Consider the following 24,118-nt stretch of genomic DNA (forward strand, 5'->3'; position numbering starts at 1 on the left):
CTTATAATATTTAGTTGATGGATGAAGGATTAAATTAAATTACATGGGTCTTAGTGTCGTTGTAATTAAATACTAGGAGGTGGTATAATATATATGTAATATGCAATTGTGTTAGGTAACTGATCTGCAAGTTAGTGTATAAATAGGAGTTAGGATGTTATACATATTGTAATCATGCATCGACGTTTGTTATTCAATACAATTGTCAAGTTTGTTAATCATCTTGTGTTCTTAATAGGTTTATTCTAAATCGTCTTTGGTTACCAACATCCCAGACTAAAGAACTAAAGATTCATAAGCTCTAGATAAGTTTTATAAAGTTCACCAATGACCATACATTAACATCTCAAAACTCTTTCAAGCCGGCCCAATCCCTATTCACCTCACGTACAATATTTCAAAAATTATGGGGACCAACGCCATTGCTTTATTTCACTCTCGAAACTGTTCGTGTGCGGTCAGCCCGTCCTTAATTAATTTTTCTCTCTCACTCCATTTTTTTGAAACTACTTTTTACTCAATTCGTTAAGGCAACTCATAAAATCCATATAATATGTTTAACCACACATTCACACTAACTGCATAATAAAACTGTTAATAACATATTAAAAAGGCTTATACCGTTTAATAAATACATGACTAGTTAGGATCACTTATGAGTTACTAATTCAGTTCCAAGAAACAAAAAACACGTTACACTTTTATTAAACACCACACAATAAAACATGCTTTAAACCTTAACTTTATCAAATGCACCCATTGGCCCATCCTCATATTATGGACCTTGACTTTATCAAATGCACCCCACCTCACCTCTGGACCTTCTATCTAGGAGATCTTATCTGTATTCATTCCTACTTGTGTTGTTCACACAATCATCATCTCAAAAAGGATAACACAAAAACATGGTTCCCTGTGGAAGAAGCCTTCATCATATCTTTGATCACTCATTAATAGCAAGTAATTTCATGGAGAGGAAACATGATTCAATTCAATCCAATGGTTACTTCTCCACCATGCAATCAAAGCATCATCCATGCATGAATGCCGAAAGCTTGTCCATGTGCACCGAAGGCCTTGGATTCGAGAGCTTCATTGATGTAGAACATTTGGAAGATGAAGGAGATGAACAATATGTTGATGATCATCATGATGATCCTTGTTTTGATGCAATAGAAAAGCATGCAGTATCGGTATCAGTAACAATATCGGAGATTTTGTCTTGTGAGTTGAAGAGGGCGAGGATGAAAGGGTTAATGGAGTTTCCACCGCCAATTTCGTCTATCGGATTGAGTGGTAAGCCATGGACATGCCTTAAATCATATCGGAGCAATGGTCGGTTTATTCTTAAGGAGGTAAGAATCCCGACACAAGAATTGTTGCATGCGTTTCGAGAAGATGGACGGTTGAAGCTGCAATTTATTCAGTCGGATGATAAATCATTATATGAAGATGATGATGGCGACGATGACGAAGAGGATGATGATGAACACCTCAAGGTTGATTTTGAAGGTGATTATGGTACTACAAGAAAGCCTGAGATTACAATCACCTCAACATAGGTGGAAAGTGTGTATTTGTGAATAATAATCACATGTTTACGAGTTTTACTCGTACAAACTTGTGAAATATTATCATCTGTTGAGTAGTCTTACATTGTAAATTCAAGCATGTTTGATTCTAGAAATAATGTGTTGCTACAAAAATACGCGTGGTACGTTAGTGCTAATTAGATCTCTGCAAAACATAAAGGGGGAGACATGCATCTTCTTTGGTTCATAATGGTCTCAGTGGTGATGTTGTGTCGTTTATCGTCTTCTGAAGGTTGTGACACTACAATTGAATAACCCGGCAGAAAGTCCACAAGTCTCGGCTCTACGAGTATTATTCCAACAGTCAAATTAGTATATCGTATACGAAGAATAATAAGGAAATGTATGTACCTAGTATGTATGTGATACGAGCATATGTAAGTACCTAAGTGTGTATAAATTATATGAAGGGAGAAATATCATTATTATTGAGTCCCTTTTTATAAGGACAAATTAATCAAAATATTATATTGTCTTGTACTTCTCATATAATCTATTTTAATTGTTGCACAATGTAAACTTCAACAAATTCATGATGTCCTATATCAAACCTTTTCATATTAGCTAATTAGTTTGATGACTAACTCAATGGCATTCACTTTCCACCCAAACGAACTTGTTGTGTTTGCTTATAGGGCGGTAAACTACCTAGAAGTACAAAAAATTCCAAGAAAACGTAGAAATACCAGTGTAGTTCTTAAACAATTAACCTAATTCCACAAAAGATCCAACGGCTTATATTAAACCAGTTATTCCATAAAAACAAAATAGATACATTAAAGATCTAAGTCAAAGGTTGGAACATCTTAAGTCTTAAGTCTTAACACTGTACACTAGTTTTGATTCGGTTTCATCCACAAGGATCTAAGTGGGAAAATGGACTTTTTGTTGCAACTTGCTTGTGGTCCAGTCCATGTTTTAGAATAGTATGGGGATATTCCATTGCCCATTAGAAAAACATACGATTTTGGCTGCAAAGTTCTAATATGTGCCACAAAGTTGTCATGTGAATAGGTTCTGCTTCAGGACCAATTTTTAAAGTTATATTGATTGATAGGAACAACATCATTGGATATTGGTGGTGGAGGACCGGTGGTAGCGATGGTTGTTAATTGTTACTTTCAGTACGGGTGTATTCTGTTATGATAGCTATCTAGTAATTAGCTTCCTTTTCCATGATTACATCTCGAATAAATATAAAACAACATATTTCCGAAGAATTTTCAATAGCTTAGAGAAACCAAGACTTAAACATGAAGAGCCTAAGGGTGTGTTTGGGTCATGAAATTCGATGAAACTAGAATACAACTTTCATTTCATAATGTGTTTGGTTTAGCATATTTGTGTTAGCTAGATTCTGATTTCATTCTTAATGTGTTTCGGTTAACATGTGTTTTTTACTTACGCTTTTACCATTAATATCAATGAATCTAGGTACTTCATTTTGAAGCACAAGTAGTATAATAAGTAGTGGCCTTTTTAAGACAATACGCCTCCACAAACCTCTCGTAAATTATCTCAAAATTAATCTACTTGTCTACTAACTTGTTTATCGTTTGTAATTTGTGTTCTTCTCTGTTCGCTTAATGTTATGGTCGAATTTTAGAGATAATTTCAAGAGATGTTGGGTAAGTTTGGAAAGAGAATTTAGAGACATGTAAGTGATATTTGGTGATCAATTCAAGTCCTTTAACTACTTCTCATTCAATTCAAGCTCGCATGTTAGAGGTGAAAAAAAGGGTTCCGCAACTAAAACCTCTTTGGTAGGAACCGGTTAGGAACCAATCCGAATATTAGAGCTGAAATCAGGTCGTAATCCTATATGTTGAAACCGGTTCCACTCCGCTACGTTCAAACCCGACTCGAACTAGTCAAAACCAGTTTCAAATCGGTCAAACTCGATCTTTTGACCTTTTCAAACTGGTTCCAATCCAAACCGCTTGTGATGTTTGTCAATCCAAACCGAAACCGGTTCCAAGTTTGAGGAAAAACCGAAAATGTACAATTCTAGCTCAAGTGCAAATGAGAGAATTAATAACTTAACTTTCCTAATTGGTTGTTAAATTGTTAACCTCTTATTTACAAAAACGGACAATTTAGCACCTAAAGGTCTTGGGTTTGAGTTTCGGTGGGTAAAAGAAATTTGTCGTTCAAAAAACAAAAACTATTATTAATTCAATATTAGCTACTAAAGTTTCAATAACATGAAACTGTATTTGCAGTCAAACGATTGTTGACCTTGACAATCAAAATCTGTAAAACTAAACCATAACTCATTAACGTGACTCAATATAAGTATATAACTCTAACCAGTATGACTTGAAAAGACCCTAACAAAATATTTAAACTTAGGCGGGCAAAACGAGTTTAGTTATCCTATAGGCTATAAGATTTCTTTGTTTATAGACTTTGTTTTAATATGTCAACTGCATTAGTTAAGACTTAAGACGCTTAGACCCATCCGTTTTACCATATCTACACAAAAGTAATGCAACACAAACAAACATATAAACAACGAAACCACGTTTCGCTTAGCTCTTGTACTAATAAAACAATAATCCAGGTCCTAAAAGGACAGAAACAAGGTCACCAATATATCTACCCTGACAACATCTTCAGTCTAAACATCCCCGGTTATGACGAAGACTAGTTTATTTATATTAATGTATTTTTAATTAAAATGTATTATTTAAAAAAAAACTAATTAATGAAATTTATGTCTTTATATATCTTTTGATTTACTATTTTTGTGTTCTTAAACATATAAATTTAGTTTTGCATTAAAAAATGAAAAAATAAATTCTCCATTGATCTCCATACACCCCTTTAAATATGCATAAATCTTCATAAACTCATTAACTTTATGTTGTCAACTCCATTGATCCATTTCATCATCCATCAATCTTCATATACCCCTAACACCTATATTGTTAAAAAGAAAAAAAAAAAGCTAAATATAAAATAAACACATATTTTAGAATAGCTAATGCACACACCTTATATCTAATTAATCATTAACCATACAAGAGGGACACCATTGTACACAAACATTGATACCACTAGGGTAGAAGCCCTTTAGTTTACACACAAACACCGATTTACACGCAAATCTCAATTTACACATCACCATGCCATGTCGATCCATGCCTTCATTGTTGCCCAAGCTTTTCGGATGTGGGTTATGTTTCATTTCGTGTAACGATGTTTTGAAATCAAAACCAGATCAGACTTGTTGCCCAAGATTAGCGACCATAAGGCAGCTTCATAAGCTGATTTAAAAGGGCTAAGCTTCTAGATAATAAAGAAAACAAGATTTGGATCATATATTTGCTGGATCATTGCTGGATCATTGAAAAACTCAAAACTCTCAAAGGTCTTTATAAGCTTACAAATAGTTAAATCTAAAATGCAAGAACATTATAAAATAACCACCCATTTAATCCTTAATTACTGAAGCAATAAACTGAGTAAACAATAAAAGGGAAACAGGACAATTAACTTATAGTCTTACACTACTTCATGGGAAGTGTGAGTGAGGGCTCAAGAGTCCGCGAGACGGGTAGTGTTTGTGGTGAACATGGAGATGGGGTGACCCCAAGTGCCATCTCAAGCTTTTTGGAGGGTTCAATACGAATAATAATAAAGTTGAGGTACTTTTGGTGTTTTTTTTAACTATGTATATCATCCATTCATCTTTGTGTTCGTAACATTTTTAGATATTTAACCTTAGGAGTATACGTGTTTATAATTATCAAAAAACGTCTCACATTTGCAAGTGTGTTTAAGCTATTATGGTTAGTGAACGTACAAAAGAAGGCGGGCAAAACAAGTTTAGTTATCCTATTAAGATTATTTTTGTTTACACTTTATAGGTACTTTGTATATGTCAACTGAAATAGTTAAGGCGCTTAAACCCATCCGCTTTTTTACCACATCTACACGAAAGTAATGCAACACAACACAAACCTATAAACAACGAAAACACGTTTCAGTTAACTCTGTACTAAAGAAATCCAGGTCTATAAGGATCAAGGACAGGAACAAGGTCATCAATACAGCACCATACAAACCAGGTGATTCTTATTTTTCATATTAAACCAACACAGAAGATCAAGAGATACTTAGAAACAATTCACATACCAATATCTCTCATTTTCACACAAGTCTTCGTTCATGGAGGTCCTCGGTTTTCTTCTCCTTTGACTTGTAGATCCATCCAACAACACCAAGACCAGCCAACACGCCAGCTACAATCGCATAGTTTTTGTTCTTGTCTGTTGATACTCCAGCTGCGGAAGAAGTTGATGCGGTTGACTCGCTTGCTGAACCGGCACCTGAACCCGAACCACCTGAGCTTGCTGATGAACCTTCAGCTTTTTGACCCTGTAAATTTATCAATGTGTTGAGTATGGCTACAAAATCAACATCATTGAGTTGATAATCTAATTGTTTTAAATAAAGTGGGTTAAAAGGTTATATGCATTTTAAATACACTTTTGAGTTTATATGTTTAACCCGTCTGATCCATTTTAGCATTGTCTTTTTTGAAAATATCACTCAATTTTAAAACAGTCGCCTCTAAATTTTAAGAGTAGATGCATTGAAGGAAAGCAACCTGGCGTGCAAGCTTTGCCAACTTCTCTTGCTCAACTTTCTACAGATTCAAGAAAAAAGAAAGATTAAAAATCAATAAAAACAATAATGATATTATAGTTGGTGCAGTGCAAGCAAAAATAATATATTAATAAGCACAAAGTCAGTTGCCATAAGCATAGAAAAAAGATGATATAAAACCGACATAATATGAGAAAGCATACATAGGGCAAGTGTGGAGACGGTGATATATAACATCCTACTAAATGATACTTTCAATCAATTTACTTTTCTATTAACTTTATTCATGAATGTTTCTAGTAAATCTTGGTTGCATCAAGAGCAAAGAGGAGCGCCTTGTGCCTTGTATAGTTCTAGGTCAAAACAGGTCAAAGTTAGGCTGTATAGAAGGTTTACATGTAAAAGCAACCTAGGGATTAAAAATTTATTAAAGGTTTACCTGATAAATATGATTACATGTAAAACAAATGAGAGAGATGCAATTTCTAGTTGTAAATAAAACTTCTTTGGTTGTGCAAGCACCATGCCTTTTGGGACCAAAAGGGCTCAAAGCGCCTCATGCTTTTTTAAACCAAGCAGTGAATGGCTAAAATAATTACAAGGAAAATTTTAATTTGTCCGCATTGTATGACTAGGAAAAAGGGTACTATATAGAAGCTTAAAGAAATCGTTTATCATATACGTACAAGAATACAAGCTATCCTTTATATACACAAAGAAAGCGAGCAACAAGTGCTTAACACTACATATTAACCGAAAGCTACTCTGTATGCAAGTATTCAACATTTAAAACTTAGTAATCTATATTTATATTGCACATAGGGAATCTTGGAATGCCTTTTGTTTCTAACTTTTTAGTTCAAAGTTGTATGATATAATTTTCTTATGATTTACCTTGATATAGACATTCTCTGCAGCCTTTTCCTCCTCGCTAAGGACTTTGCCACTGCTTGAGAACCTGCGTGACACATATCGGAATGCTTGTCTTGTTGCCATTGTTATCTTTACTTGCTTTCACCTTAAACTTCAAAATGATTATCATAGTCCATCAGAGGTCATATACTTATATAACAAAGTTTTTACAAACTAGAACAGTATAATAATGTCATAATTCATCGTTACCAAGTCTTTTAACAAATATAAAAATGGTAAAACACATACTACAGGCGTATGATCAGCAAATTCGTAACAGAACTGTTCGAATCAAAACGGATTGAACAAAATGAAGCACGCATACAAATTTAACCGATTCGACGGTAAATAAAACGATGAATCTGTGGCGATCGTCAAAATATTAATATTAATGAATAGAACAAGTTAAACAGTTGCGTACATGAATTAAAGCTGAAGTTTGTGTTGGGCCGTAATATATTTGGGCTTATTTTCTGCACCATCCAAAATCCAAATAGTAGCAAATAAAACACAAAAGTAAAACGCATCCTTTATGCACTTAATTTTTAGTCATTTTTAGGCCACTCGATTTTACTCGTACCCAGTTAATCTGATTCGAACACACCTGTTACCTGAAAATAGATAAAACCAATTGTTATTAAGGCCAGGTATCGGTTAACCCTTTGAACGTTATAAACCAAATAACCCAAACTGAAATACCCGAAGACTAATTAACCCGGGCTATACCGGAATAATCTTTAGCATGTTATCAAAAATTCGTGAATGTGCGTTAGCTTTCGAGATATTATGAGGGTTATGTTCTTATCTTGAATTATATTAACTTTCTGAACAACGTGTAGGTTGGAATCTTTTGGACCAAAAGTGTAGTATGTAGTTATGTACGTAAACCAAGAAAAAAAGTTATAATCAACAAATATGTCCAAATCTGGATTACACGAGCTACGCGACCCGATAACCGAACACGCCAACCTTGATTGTGATACAGATCAGTAACTATCATACACAAAACTCGAATAACCCAACCCAGACTAATCAAAACCGAAATAATAACTCGATGCATAGCACATGCTTCTTGGATATGTCTTGGACATGTGCGGATTGATTAAAGAACGTATGAGTGGGTTCACCTTTCACGTGTCTAGACTATCACCATATCCCATCTCTTCACTCTTTTTGGATTTAGGTTCTCATTATATGTGTGTTTGGATATTACTTTATACGTTTGTATGTGTGATTATGGTTTTGATGTATATATAACGTATATGTTTGACTTCTTTTATAAGGTTTAAATAGACAATACTCCAAAGGATATAAATCCAAAATCAGAAACACACAAAATATTTACACTATATATTTGATTAATTTAAGACGTCGACGTCACAAATGAAGAACCAAGCTTGATTGGTCTCATGTGGCCACGTTACTTAGTTTTTTTATATAAATTGTTTTGTTCTTAGAAAGTATTTTTTTCAAGTAATTTTTTTATTCTTGCTAATTTATGTTTACGATTTAGTGTCAGTACCGTCAATGCTGACTGATTTCATGTTGATTCGCTACCGTAGCGCACTTTTTTGTTTGAAATATGTTGATTTGTTGTATCTTGGCATTGCCAGATTTGTTTTTATTTTTTTTTTTGTTTAGTTCCGGTATTGTAACATGATACCAACCGAATTCACTTTAACTCGTAGTCACACTGCGCGAGTTTTACCAACCAACAACATGCCGTTTTAAATATGATTATTTTATTATAGGCTATACAATTGTCAATAGTATTACAAACGCTTACTAATATATTGATTAGCTTCATTGTCATTATTGTAACAAAATCAACCGAAACCTACCGAATTCGCATCTAGTTTTAATTCCTGGCATTTACATATAAAAAACCCCTTTTCTGAAGAATGGCGGGAAAGAAACCCTAGACTCACAAATCAATCAGAGCCAATACACACTGCTCACTTAGATCGAGACGAAGAAGAAGTACCATGGAGGCGCCTACAACGACTACGCCGGCGCCGGTGACGGCGGTGGAGAAAGTGGTAGCAGAGGCGGAGGAGCTGCCGAAGGCAATAGTGAAGAGGCTAGTGAAGGATAAACTGTCTCAGTTGTCAAAAGACGGTTCGGATATTCAAATCCAAAAGGACTCTCTCTCAGCCTTCTCCGAGAGTGCCAGAATCTTTATCCATTACCTCTCTGCCACGTCAGTAATCATTCTATTTGTTTTTTATATGATTTTGTAACTAATTGAACTCCAATATTTAGTTGAATCCATCATTCCTGAGTTCAAACAGGCTAATTTTTAGTGTTATAGTTGATTTCAGTTATTTAATTTGGGAAAATAAGGTTTAGATTCCAGTCAATACAGTTTCACTGTAATCTTTTTAGGGCAATTGACAACATATTAATGTATGTATAATTTTATATCTTAATACAGTTACTTTGTAATCTTTATAGGTTAAATGACATGTTGATTTATAGTTTGATGTTGGTGTGATCTTTAGGTTTAGTTTAGTTGTAATCTTCATAGGGCAAATGAAAGTTTAGTTGGAATCTTTATTGGGGAAATGACATATTAATGTATAGTTTGATGTTGGTTTGATATTTAAATCCGGTTTTTTTGTAATCTTTATAGGTTAAATGGCATATTGATGTATAGTTTGATGTAGGTGTGACCTTCTAATCCAGTTTCTTTGCAATCTTTATAGGGCAAATGACGTATTAATGTATAGTGTGATGTTGTTGGGTTATATTAATCTAGTTTAGTTGTAATCTTTATATGGCAAATGACATATTAATGCATTGTTTGATGTTGGTGAGTTGGTGTGATCTTTAAATCCAGTTTTATTATAATTGTTTATAGAGCAAATGACATATGCAAGGAATCGAAGAGGCAAACAATTAATGCTGAAGATGTATTCAAGGCGCTTGAAGAAATCGAGTTTCAAGAATTTGTTACACCACTAAGAGCCTCTCTTGAAGGTCAACCATTACGATGACTCTATGCTGTAGCTAATATGAATTTATGTTATTATGGATCTGTATGAAGCTTTATGGTTGCTGTGTAACCTTGATGGCAGAGACTGTTTTGCTAACAGCTTTTGTTCATGATTTCAGAGTTCAAGCAAAAGAATGCTAAAAGAAAGTCTGATTCTTCTAAAGCAAAGGAAGCCAAAAAGAGCAAAACAGAGGAGACTGTGACAGAGAATGGAGAAGCGCATGAAAATGGTGAAGAAAATGAAGATGGAAACACGGTTGCTGATGAAAAGTGATTGTTTGCCCACCCGAGCCCCTCAAATCATCTTTTGGTTTTGGGCTTTGCTGAGGTAAGAATTTGTAGTTCTTGTAGGTAAGTTTGATCATGTCTAGATGGATTCCTGTTGAAATATGGGTTATATTTTGATTCTCTCGAAGGTAGAAAGTATGAAGTTGTTAACAAATGAAAGTAGTACAATGCTTGTTGGAACATGAGGCGCCAGCATAAATACATTTTGTTTGATTTAATTTCGTATAAGTAATTTAGATCCTTATTTAAATAAAGCTTGTATTTTGTTTCGTTGCCTAAAACATGTGAAGTTTGACATGCATGGTTCATGTCAACAAATTGTGCGTCAAACAGCTATAAAGTGTGATTTCAAACATGAGATCTTTAACATGGCCCTTTGCAAAATTGTATTTTGGAAAAGGTTCTGGAAGAGGCAAGATGCGTGGGTTGGATGGGTCAGGTAACGGGAAAAACATATTTGTGTTGGTTGACCCGCTATCACTTTTTTGCCTACTTTTTTTATAATAATTTATGAGCTAATTATGATCAGAGAAACAATATAATTACATGCAACTTGGGTTTGGGTTGATGTAGCAGTTTAAAAATGCATGAAAATATTTTATTTGGGGGTGTTTATTGTATTTTAAGGTTTTCATGCTGATTTGTGCATCTTGTCTCATCTTTTGTACAATTATGATGCTTTAGCACCAGTCAGACATCATAACAGCACTAAAGATCAAAGTAGTGTATCCCAATAATGATGTAATACTTGACTGTTAAGTTATAACATGTATGCAAAAGGTGCTGATTGTCTAGTCCATCAAATAGCACTTTCAGTTTCATGTGACTGTCCCAAGGTGGTACAATACCAAAATGGTACATAAAGTTTGAGATCATATGCTATTATGAAAATAACCTTTTTCCTTTCTCATGAAGCTAATGACTTTTGTTTGCTAGCATGTCACCATATTAAACAAAAACAGATTAACAAAACAGAAACAAAAAAGAAAAAAAGAAACGTAAAATGCAAAAGAATAGGTGTAACATTTTTTTTTATCTTGCATCGCCTGCACTCATCACGCATTCATGATTAGGATCGTTGATGCGTCGAACATAACATAAGTTGAGCATCAAGGGGGTTTAGGGTTGATGATGTTGGCTGTGAGGGTTGATTTGCATGTATTGCCGGTGACGCGCGGTCGTAAGGGTTTGCTAATTCATGGTATAAGAAAACGTACTATGCTGGTATTAAAGTAGGCACATGTGAAAATGTTTTTTTCCCTTTTCTTCTTTTCACTTAAAGGAGGAGAGATTAAGCATGTATTTCACTTTTTACAAAATCTCCGAACCAACTTGTTATCTGACATGACCATTATGTGAGTGTATACCCATAGAGTGGATCAATACAAGATCCAAATTTACTAAAGGGTATAGAAAAGTTTTTTTTTCTCATAAATAGAGTATAGTATTCATATAATTTTAAAATTATAATGCGTTGTGTGACAAGTAGTGAGCTTAACCCATTTACACGGTGTGGGTATATGCCTAATGAGGATACGTACCCATTTTATTACGGACTATATGATACATTACGTGTATTTGAAAGTTAACTTTTTTATAAACATCACCCCGAAAGGGACCCAACAACCATAATAACACAAAGATGAAATTACACCAATCAAGCCAAGAGGCTGATTTCCTAATAAAACCTGCCCTATACGGATATTCAAATCAAGAGCCACCGCATGTGAAACCTGTTAGCTCTCAATTAAGACAATGATTATGTATTAGTTAAGAATGTTTAAAACATTTCTTCTCCATCAAAATTCAAAAGTGAAGGGGCATGTTCGACCAATTTGGTCTCCACCCAATTAAGTGTTGATGACGGGGGTAGCCAAGGAAATAATAAAATGGCTGGAACACATTAACGCTAAAAGGGTTAAAAGGTTAAACGTTTCATTTCCCGCCCAAACTTATGTAAACAAGTACCCACGTGCTACAGTACGATGTCACATCATTGTTCACATCCTTGTCCCCTCTGAGCAAGGGACATGCTCAGATAAAGTAATAATATTTTAATCATGGACCAGCGGTCCAAAGCTTCCCGCCCATAAAGGTCAACTCTCTATGCAAGTTGGAGGTAGCTTTGTTTCTACACTGGACAAATGGCTTGGTCTCTTCTTCTATATAATAAGAACTTAGCCATAAACATAAAGGGGGGAGATCTGGGCAGATAACATACTCTCCTTTATCTTCTCTTCTTCCTTGAGAAATATGCCTCTTTACTTATTTCTTTCTTACTTCAATAACTTCATAGCTTCACCAAGAACATCATCCTAGAACCGATTCCAAACATCACGGTTCCGGATCCTCGGTGAACTATAACAACCAACTACAAACTAGTGAACCTCCTTCTACGTTTTGCAAACGTAGAGGGACACCACGACCTGCGTTAGGTTAACCGGAACCTTTGAAGCCTGTTAGCCTAACTAGTCCATTCACTATCATTGGTCTTATCTTTGTTGTAGCAACAAGTTGGCGCCCACCGTAGGGCTACGCCGCTTACTTTATCATAAAGACCAGTAGTGTAGCTCCATCACCATGTCAGAAGGTGGATCTCCCAGAGAAGTCAACCAAGTGTCAAGAACACCAAGTGCCGGTCAAGAAACTCCGGCAACAACTTCGATTTTTTCTACTCCGGGAGGAACTCGAACAGAACCTTTGTTCCTCGAGCTTTCACCTTTCCGAACTCCAACCCCTTCACGATCCAGAGTTTCTTCTCCCCATGCAGGGGTCACAAACACTCCGGAACGCGTCGACTTGACGCTGGAAGGGGTATCACGAAATTTCTTGCAACTAAGGCATCTTCTTAACCAACACGTGAGCCAAGAAAGAGAAAAGGGGATAAGAATAAGGCTAGATTATGACGAATTAGAGCCCTCACTGTCGCTTGGACGACCACCTTCCCCTCTAATCAGCTCACGCCCTGCTGCTTCTCTTTTTGAAGCTGGTCCAAGTGTAACCTGTCAACCCTTTAAACCATCTCCCTACACCTATGGGAGATCAAGCCCAACGGCTTTCCCTTTGTTCACTTCACAACCCCTTGGACACGAGACCACTCTCGACCAGATATGGCAGTCACCAGCTTCAAGTGCTCCTCCCACAGCTACCACATGCGAGCAGGCCATGTCGGTCTTGCCCTTGGCTCGAAGTGCTGCGATAAGCACTCCCATGGGAACGAATCAAACAGCAGCAACCCCTGAAAGCCTTCAAGGCTTTAACCTGATGCCTCAGATGATGGCTCAAATGATGGCACACTTTCCTTGGACCCAAATCATCAACCAAACGTTGGGTACTCACCAAGGAACAACAAGTCATAATCCTACTGTAAGGCTAGATGAGGATCTGGCAAAACCTTACAAGCCCGGTAACCTATCTTGTTTCTCTCAACAAATCGCCGATTATGACTTTTAAACAAAAATCAAGATGCCACCCCATATAAGAACGTATGATGGGACTGAAGATCCCGAAGACCATCTCCAGGTCTTCACTGGGGCGGCCAAAATCGAAAAATGGTCCCATGCTGAATGTTGTTTGATGTTCATGCAAACGTTAGTTTGGTCAGCCAGAATATGGTTCAATGACCTTCCTGCTCAATGCGTTCGAAGCTTCGACGATCTGAGCAAGGGCTTCTTGGCCCACTTCTCACAACAAAGAATGTACGTCAAGGATGCCACGGTTATTTTTCAGATAAAACAAAAGGATGACGAGAACCTTCGAGACTTCATCGAGAGGTACAAGAAAGAAGGGTTACAATATGTGGGGGCTGACGAAAAATGAGGGTGGCAGGCTTCATGAACGCCATCACCTCCAAGCACCTCATAAGGGACTTTAACAAGTGTCTGCCTAAGACCCTTGAAGAAGCTCTCGAACGAGCTGAGGCTCACATCCGAGGCGAAGAGGCCGTTGATTTCAAAGAACAAAGAAAACGAGCTCCTAGTTGGCAATAAGCTTCCAAGACACTGGAACGGCAAAACGCTTAAAAGGTTCCATGCCTAGTCAAAGTCTTGAAATGTACTACAAGAGATGTATAATTCTCCTTTTTGTGAACAACAACCTCTTGAAATGAATGATAAAGTTTTTGTCATAACTTGTCTTTACTATCCTATAATCAGGTTGAGAACCTAGCAAGAAACTCCATGGCAAGGGCCATGTAAGGGGATGAGCTCCCAGGCCACATCGCTCAATAGGTTCAAGGGTTAAATGGACCTATATAAGGGGTGAGTACCTATATCAATTCGACTCCATGAGACTTAGAAAATTTTTTCAACTAAAACTCGTCTCATAGACAGGTCTGAACAGCCTACACCAATTCGTTCCTTAAACTTCAAAAGGTTTATGAAAACAAAAAACATACACTAAGTAATGATATAAAGGATAACCAACATGTGTTTTCTATCTAATGAAGCCTTGAAGCTAAAAGTGACTGCAGCACTAAAACTTCTTAAGGAAAGTTAGTTAAAAACACATCAAACTAACAAGACAAGCAACCAAAACACAATACTTAGAACATTGTGAGTCATAAACAAAGCCTTAAAAGGCCAACAGCATCCATGACATGCCATTCAGGCTAAAACAAAGGAAATCACAGGGATTCCCATGAAAATGTTCTATGGGCAATAAAAACAACCAAAACTGAACAAAGCCTCGAAGCCTACAAGCCTTGAAGCCTTTAAGCAATAAACAAAATGTGTGTAAAAGTCAGAAGCCCTTGAGCCAACCTCTCAAACACCTCTGACTTGGAGGGCTGATGACGGGGGTAGCCCAAGGAAATAATAAAATGGCTGGAACACATTAACGCTAAAAGGGTTAAAAGGTTAAACGCTTCATTTCCCGCCCAAACTTATGTAAACAAGTACCCACGTGCTACAGTACGATGTCACATCACTGTTCACATCCTTGTCCCCTCTGAGCAAGGGACATGCTCAGATAAAGTAATAATATTTTAATCATAGACCAGCGGTCCAAAGCTTCCCGCCCATAAAGGTCAACTCTCTATGCAAGCTGGAGGTAGCTTAGTTTGTACACTGGACAAATGGCTTGGTCTCTTCTTCTATATAATAAGAACTTAGCCATAAACATAAAGGGGGGAGATCTAGGCAGATAACATACTCTCCCTTATCTTCTCTTCTTTCTTGAGAAATATGCCTCTTACTTATTTCTTTCTTACTTCTATAACTTCATAGCTTCACCAAGAACATCATCCTAGAACCGATTCCAAACATCACGGTTCCGGATCCTCGGTAAACTATAACAACCAACTACAAACTAGTGAACCTCCTACGTTTTGCAAACGTAGAGGGACACCACGACCTGCGTTAGGTTAACCGGAACCTTTGAAGCCTGTTAGCCTAACCAGTCCATTCACTATCATTGGTCTTATATTTGTTGTAACAACAAGTGTCTATTCAACACTTTGACCGATATTGTTTTTCCTAATCTTTCAGTTTGATTTTCATAGTGTTTAGCGTCATATGTAATTTAATTACTGGATATAATATTCATTCAATGTATTCATGTATTTTTTTTATATTATGAATTTATGACTATATTTATTATTGACAGTATTCCTGTGGTCGGCTTGTTTTGCTTTCCCTACTTCTAATTCAAAATCATAATTTACTTGTTTTTCTTTTGATTTTCCAATATTTTAGGATTTTAAATTGAGTTGGTGGTGTGGTTGGCCAACCAATTTCACCTTAATATTACAAAAAAGTTGTATGAAAATATATTTGGAATGCGAAGACAGGGTGGAATGAGTCAAAAGAAGGGTCGTAATGATGCAAAATAGGCACCACTAAATCCCAACCAATGTACCCTCTTTATATCTCCTCATGGACCCATTTCGCGCCACTTTTTTTCGTTTTCCCTCCATGGAATTCCCATTTGATCACAACTCATTTGTTAGGGCGGACGAGGCGGTGCGTGGTGGCCTCCCCGTCACGCGTGATGAGCTATCCCACACCGCCGCCACTCCCCTGGTCACGCGCAAATAGGTAGTTTGTGTGATGGCCATCACGCTTGGTGAGGGTGATTTCCAAGAAAAATAGCCGTTAGGGGGGGGGGGGGGTCAATCTAGCCGTTGGAATTGAAAAAAAAAACATTAAAACCAAACACAATAAAAACATTATAAATATATCTTCAAAACATACACAAATCCAACTCAAATCCAACTCAAAATCTTCTATTACACACACCATTTTTAACATACCAAATGGAGGGTTCTAAGAAACGTGGGTCGGGTTCAAAGAAAACCCAAACCCGACCAAAGGTGAAGCGTGAGAAGACGTATATCAACCATTTGAATGAAAAACAAAAAATACGCCGATCTAACTTTCCTCCTACAACCGCACGACCATCTTGATGAACCCGTTAAATCGCTCCTACTTCAACGAAAACGCGAGATATGCGAAAAGTGGAGTTGGGAATGGCCGTAGATTTTTTTTTGTCGGTTTTTTTAATTTAGTTGTCTTTGTTTAATGTAATCTTGTTTTATTTTTTAGTTAATGTAAAATATTGTTTTCTTTTTATTTAATTTAGTATTTATTAAAAAAATCATCATACACCATCACACCACACCACCCCTAGTAAAAAACCATCACATGTGATGGATTTGGGGTTGGTAATGTGGAACCATTTGATTGGATGGGGTGTGTAATGAGTGATCACACCACATCCACCACCCCTCCCCCGTTACGAAGCCGGATTAATTAAATCTCTATTTATTTCTTTTCAAAGCTTTTAACTTCTATTTTGTTTTTTATTTCATAAATTATATTAGAAAAAACAATTTATATATTTTCTTTTATAAATAAAAATTGTTAATCATATAAATATTACTTTTTTTTCTTTACAATACAGCGGCCGGATGGAGTTTACCCACGTCGAATCCCACTATCTGTATGATGACGATGTTGAGTCTAATAAAAGGATTTTTCTTGCATTTACACTTTTATCGCTCGTGTACGTTGTCTGAATATTCAAGTCCAATACTATGCCACAAAAACTCTTATTTATATTAACATATTTAAATAAAAAAACACAAATAAAATATTTGAAAAAATTAAAAAGAAGAAACCAAAAAAAAAAAAAAATCTATTCATAGAAAGAAGTAACAAAAATGAACATAAATAAATGTGGATGTTGCTTTGTATATGTCTTGAACTTGAGCAACTTGTTTCCTAGTTTACCATTAGCATCAACAATTAGTCTTCAATAACAATACCAACAATTAATGTATTTTAGCCTTTTAGGTCAACTTGTAATTTAATGAATACGTTCATATATACATGTATGTATACATATATTAAAGCAATTACACAACTACAACAAATGCAAAACACATACAAGTGTGAAGTGTATAATCATGGTTCAAGGGTGATGATGCCTTGAAATTTTTTGTAAACAGAATTCTAGAAAAGTCATTCCAGAATAAACCTTTAAAAAGGTTCATTTAAACATGACTTTTAATATAAAACTCAAAAGCTAAGACCACCCGTAGTGGTGCGTTTTGGGGGAGCTTTTTGGAGGATAACGCGGGGGGTACACCGCCCCCCCTGCGTTTTGAGTTTTTTTTTTGGTAGCGTCGTATCTAAAACGCAAGAAAAGGGCACGAAAATCAAAAAATGACCGTTGCATGTTACCGTTGGAGAATAAAAAAAATATTATTTCTTTATATATTAAACCAACTAATTCCCAATCAAAACTCATCAAATTTATAAAAATTCTCTTTCAACTCTACAACTCTATAATTCCTTACACAAAATTCACTATATATGGATCCTCCATCTATATATAAACAGTTTTTCGGGCCCGACCAACAAGCCGAGGACGTGGAGGAGGAACAGGCATTTACGAGTGCGATTAGCTCTCCACCCCCGTTTCAAAAAGAGCATATATCGAACGAGATCGTGCCGAAGCCAACAACCGGTTGATGGCGGATTACTTCTGCGACTCGCCGAGATACAAGAACCCGAAGACCTTTAGGCGTCGTTTTCGGATGTCTAAAAATTTATTTATGCGCATCACCAATGATTTGGAGCGTGAGTTTGATTACTTTCAGCAAAAGCCTGACGCTCGAGGGACGCTAGGATTCACGGCTATTCAGAAGGTTACGTCAGCCGTACGCGTGCTCGCCTACTGAAACACGACCGACATCAACGATGAGTATTTAAAGATGGCCGAAAAAAACAACTCGGGACACCTTGGAATATTTTTGTTACGGTACGTTTTGTTTTTTTTTTTAAATAGTTTATCACTTGTTTACTGTGATCATTTATTTTATAAAGGTTTTGTAAAATATAGGAATATTGAAACTATATGGACCACATTATCTGAGAGAGCCCAACGTTAACGATCTACAACGTCTTTACGAGGCACATATAAGGGTGCATGGTTTCCCCCGCATGATAGGGAGTGTAGATTGCATGCATTAGGAATGGGCTAATTGTCCAACTGCATGGCGATGTCAATTCACACGAGGTGACCAAAAGGGACCAACGGTCAGTCTTCAAGCGATCGCTTCATACGACCTTTGGATTTAGTCGGCATTCTTTGGTGTTCCCGGTTCCAACAATGACATAACCGTCTTAGAGCAGTCTCTTGTGATGGAGAGTTACATATCTGGGACCGTTCCCGTCGCTTCGTTTTGGGCTAACGATAACTTCTACCATCATGGGTACTATCTGGGTGATGGAATATATCCAGAGTTCGCGATAATCGTTAAAACATTCAGAGACCCGATGGATGAAAAAAGACAGTATTTTAAGAAAATGCAAGAGTCTGAGAGAAAGGATATCGAGAGGTGTTTTGGTGTTCTTCAACAACGATGGCATTATGTTAAAAATCCTTGTCGTCTGTGGTCTTTAGAAAGAATGAGATGTGCTATGTATGCGTGTATCATAATGCATAACATGATCATCGAGGACGAAGGAAGAGCAATATGTCCAACTTTCATACCGGACCCGGATCCACCACAGACTCCGGCAAGCATGGAGCAACGACTCGAAAACTCGGATTCTGTGCGGTCAAGAGAGATACATAACGCACTAAAGGAGGATTTGGTTCAATATCTTTGGATGTATCGGCCTCTGCCTGGTGAAAACGATTATCAAAACGAGGGCAACAATGAAGACGATGATGAAGACAACGACGACGATGGTGAAGACGATGAAGACGACGAGGACGACGACGACGAAGAGGGCGAAGACGACGAGGGCGAAGACGATGACGACGACAACAACGACGAATATTTTTTTTTCATGTAATATTTATTTAATAAAATATTATTGTTATTTGATTATTCTTATTAAAAATTAAAAAAAAAACAAAAAGTATAAAAGTGAATGGGCGCCACGTGGCGCATAATGTATGGGGGTGGAGAGTTATGACTACAGCCTGTTTTTGTAAAAAACCATAACTCTGACTGGGCGACACGTGGCGGATAATGTCTGGATGTGAAGAGTTATGACTACACATAGTCTAACAAAAATCGAAAGTTGTTTACAGAAAATAACGTTGTATTTGGCTATGTATATACACATGTTTCTGTTATAAACCTTTACAAAATGTTCATTTAACATGGCTAGTTGTTTCATAAATATCATATAACTATTGCTTTATTTATAACTTTTCCTTAAATGGACTAGAGATGTACGTTATAAGACTTCATCTCTAAGGAATTGTTAATGCTAATAAGATTTAAAGTTAAACATGTTTTTCTTATAAAAAATTGTCTCAAAATGTATAATTATATTAGGACAATTAGTTAAGATATTATTAATTAAGAAAATATTAATCATTACCTAAACTCAAGTGGGCTTAAAACATGGGAAATTATTATTCTTGAAGGATTGATGGAACCAAATTAACAATTTTTTATGTCTTTTCTTCTAAATGTCCCATCTCTTTTAATTATTTAATCACAATAAATTGACTGTTTTGTATTTTTATTTTTTCATTTATTGATTTGAGATACTTTAATTTAACGATGTGAAACTAGAGACGTATAAAACCACTAATGTTCATATCGGAGATTATTGTTTATAAATTTTAAAATAAAAACAAAAATGCTCTCAACCCAAAAACATGATATATCGGTTCAAACCGAAGCTATTTTTAAGTTAGAAAAGCATTCACACATACGAGCGATGAAAAAAATGCACAATATAAGATTACATGTTTTTTCATGTAAAACACACACTTGAGACCAGTGGTTTTAACATTTTTAAGAAAAAATGTTTCATGTAAGTAGAAATTTTGTTTTGTCTTGTTTTAATATAAAATTAATACTATGAAGTTTGTTGTGTACATTTTTTTGTCATTTATCTTAAAATTTTACAATATCCTCGCAGCTTTTTTGTTTTATCTTTTGGTAGACATGTTACAAAAATGAAGATTATATATCTGTTTTACAAAGTTTATGAATTTTCTCAACAAAGAACTTGATTCTGGTTTATAAAAGAAATGAAAACTGAACCTTTTTAATTCTAACTAGAGTAGAGGTGCACAAATCGGGTTTTTTCTAATACATGGGTTCGGGTATGGAACCGGTTTCGAGTATGATCGGGTATTGGATCGGGTATTGAGAGAAATCGGATAGGGTTCGGGTAGGGAATTGAGGAGAAAAAACTAAACCCTATGTACCCGGGTAGGGTATGATCGAGTTCGGGTATTGAAACCGGGTACGACCGGGTATTAATACCCGGTTTTGAATTTGTAATTTTTTTATACATTTTTTAATTTGTTTAAAATTTAAATTTGCGTTGTAATGTATAAAAATAATGAAACTATATTACAAAAACCATAAATCCACTTAATTACAAATTATTTACTTAGTAATATGTATTTTACAAAAACTTAAACATAAAAGTTGTGAAATAAACATAAAAATATACTATAAAAACTCATGTATTATTTCGGGTATTAGAAAATTGGTATCGGGTATAACCGGGTATCGAGTATAGGGTATGACCGGGTCCGGGTATTTACGGGTATAAATCGGGTACGGTTCCGGGTACGGGTATTGACCTCAAAATGCTTACCCTATCCATACCCTACGGATAGGGTCGGTTCCGGTTTCGGGTATAGAATATCCGGGTATAAAAAAACCGGTTTCGGGTATTTTTTTCGGGTCCAGTTCCGGGTACGAGTTTTTTGTGCACCTCTAAACTAGAGTACTACTATACAGATTTAAACTTAGAATTGTATGCCCAAAATTTGAATCAGTAAAATCAAAAGCGAAGTAAGTACCATTTATATAATCTTCTTTGCTTTTATTTGATATATGATATAATATAGTTTTGCGAAAAATGTTTCGTTTTGTTGAGAAACAATAATTAGAACATAGTTTACGGTTCAAATTTGTAAACATACCACAAATGGTTAATAATATTTTAAGGCATAAATGTTTTTACTTCACTAACGTTTTGACTTTTAATCTTCTTTTTCACATAATCGCATGTATGTTTTAAATTCATAAGTTTTTTTCTTAACAATAAGCATAAGCTTTGATTTTGCTTTGAAATAATTTCTTAGCACATAATAGTGTTAGCATTATTTTATTATTAAATATTGTTTAAATATATAAATCAAGTCAAGTTATTTTTAAGAGAAAATTTCCAAAACAAACGTTTATGAAAACGTTTTTCAGGTTTTAGGTGTCATTTCCAAAAAAAATCCCAAAATAGGTATTATAATATAGTCGTGACGAGTAGTTTATATAACCAATTAAAATTTGACACGTGTCTGTTAACTAACCGTAATGAGATGGTTTACTAACCATTTACTCGTCACGACTAAATAGGTTTTATGACTCGTAATCAACGCCCACGAGTAATTCATAAGTTCTTTAGTCATGACGAGTAGATTGTAAGGTTAAACTAGTCGCGACGAGTTAACTACTAATAAACTACTCGTGTGAGAAATGTAAATCAGGTAAAATAGTCGTCGCGACTAATTCACTTATGAATTACTCGTTGATGTTGATTACGATGCATGAAACTTATTTAGTCGTGACGAGCAAATGACTAGTGAACATACTCGTGACGCTTAGCTTAAGGGCACGTGACAAGTTTTAAGTGGTTCTACAAACTACTCGTGTATAATCATAAACTACTCGTCACGAATAGCTTATAATACCTATTTTAAGAATTTCTTGTAGATGACACCTAAAACCTGAAAAACTTTTCATAAACGCTTATTTTGATAATTTCCCCTATTTTTAATTACAACATGAAATGTTAACCACATAAAAATACACTTGAAGACAAATTTATGCTTGCAAATGATTAGTTTTTGTTGAACCACATAAACGCAAATCATGTTAGCATGTTCACGAATTAAAAAAAAATACAGAAAACAGTAATAAACAAGAGTAAATTACATATTTACATGCATGGTTCACATGTTAAGTTAAGTTTTTAAGAAATTATACATATGATTTCAGTGGTTTACCTACTCATCATCCTCATTGTTCCCAAAATAAATTTGTGTTTGTTAATATAAAAAACATTTGTACTTTTACCTATCCCTTATACATTATTTTTTATATTTCACATTATTCATACAACAAGTTAATTTTTCCTCTATCATTCAACTTATCTACGTCATTCTTCATCATATTCCACCGCTTTCAATTATTCAATAACAAAAAAAAAAAGATTAAGAAACAAAAAGGCTGACTGAATGAAGGAGCTAACGACCCACATGACCCCCCCCCCCCCCAATTCTCATTTGCACCTCGTCACGTGTGGCTAGGGAGAGGGGGAGCGATGTTCCAATGAGCTCACGGGTACCACACAGGCCACCTCGTGAGACTTGTTAACATAAAATAACAAACAATAATTTATTTCAAAGCCATGTATGTGGCAAAGTAAAGTGTTAATATGTGTAACTCACTAATGTTACGAACTTTTTACAAACTTAGAATCAAATTTGAAATTTTACTCTGTAATCAACTCTAAAAATTATTATTAGTAATTGTAATTGCTATTTTTTTCATCATTTACGCGTATAATATGTAAAATATCATTAATGAAAACAGGTGTCATTAAAAAAAAATAATGAAAATATTTTTCAGCGTTGGGAAAATGCATCACAATGTCCGTATGTTTCTTTCAAAAACGTCCACTCAAACACAAGCGGAACCGACAATATTTAATAGGTGGATGCCGGTGTTTAAAACTAATCACATATTGTCACGTGTCCAAATATGACACCATAATGTATTTACCATGTTAATTTTGTTTGTGGCCTTTCAACGGTATAATGCTATCTGCTGACGTGGAATAATGTGTGGAGAGTGGAGATGGAGAGAAGCCCGGTTCTCCTTGCATTAGCTAAACGGGGAATCCCGGTTTCGTCGGTGGTGTGCCCATTTGTGAAGAATAAGTGGAAATAGCTGAACACGTAATGATATCATGCCAATTTGCTTTATTATTGGACCGAGGCTAATCAATTGAGTAATTTGCAAACGAGGAATGAGCAGCTTGAACAACCCTAAATATTATGACATAAAAAAAGTAAAATAATTAAATAAAAAAAAGTATCATTATCCTGGTATCCAGACACCCACTCTAGTCTAAAAAGCCTAAAACCCTCTTTCCCTCCATCTCTTTGGAGGGAGTAATAATATACACCCACCATATTATCCCAACCACAACCGCTGCCGTATTCTCAA

At 35.6% G+C, this 24,118-nt stretch overlaps 3 protein-coding genes across 3 annotated transcripts; 2 read left to right on the forward strand and 1 right to left on the reverse strand.

The window, feature by feature from the left end:
- The first annotated feature begins 669 nt into the window (after positions 1-669).
- On the forward strand, positions 670-3,437 carry LOC143582755 (protein FAF-like, chloroplastic). The gene is made up of 2 exons (XM_077065246.1): positions 670-2,163; positions 2,318-3,437. Exon 1 carries the CDS (start codon positions 906-908, stop codon positions 1,560-1,562), a length of 657 nt encoding a protein of 218 aa, XP_076921361.1. The 5' UTR covers positions 670-905; the 3' UTR covers positions 1,563-2,163; positions 2,318-3,437.
- A 2,121-nt stretch (positions 3,438-5,558) lies between these two features.
- Positions 5,559-7,254, reverse strand: LOC143582756 (uncharacterized protein At2g27730, mitochondrial-like). The gene is made up of 3 exons (XM_077065247.1): positions 7,101-7,254; positions 6,208-6,246; positions 5,559-5,975 (listed from the first exon to the last, which is right to left on the reverse strand). Exons 1-3 carry the CDS (start codon positions 7,200-7,202, stop codon positions 5,748-5,750), a joined length of 369 nt encoding a protein of 122 aa, XP_076921362.1. The 5' UTR covers positions 7,203-7,254; the 3' UTR covers positions 5,559-5,747.
- Positions 7,255-8,912: 1,658 nt separating this feature from the next.
- LOC143582750 (DNA polymerase II subunit B4-like) lies at positions 8,913-10,534 on the forward strand. The gene is made up of 3 exons (XM_077065243.1): positions 8,913-9,318; positions 9,979-10,097; positions 10,233-10,534. The coding sequence occupies exons 1-3, from the start codon at positions 9,104-9,106 to the stop codon at positions 10,385-10,387; spliced, it is 489 nt and encodes a 162-aa protein (XP_076921358.1). The 5' UTR covers positions 8,913-9,103; the 3' UTR covers positions 10,388-10,534.
- Positions 10,535-24,118: the final 13,584 nt, after the last annotated feature.

This window comes from Bidens hawaiensis, unplaced genomic scaffold, assembly GCF_021521415.1.
Source record: "Bidens hawaiensis isolate Kalapana, Puna unplaced genomic scaffold, B.hawaiensis_p1.1 tig00031919_1, whole genome shotgun sequence".
NCBI classification, from domain to species: domain Eukaryota; kingdom Viridiplantae; phylum Streptophyta; class Magnoliopsida; order Asterales; family Asteraceae; genus Bidens; species Bidens hawaiensis.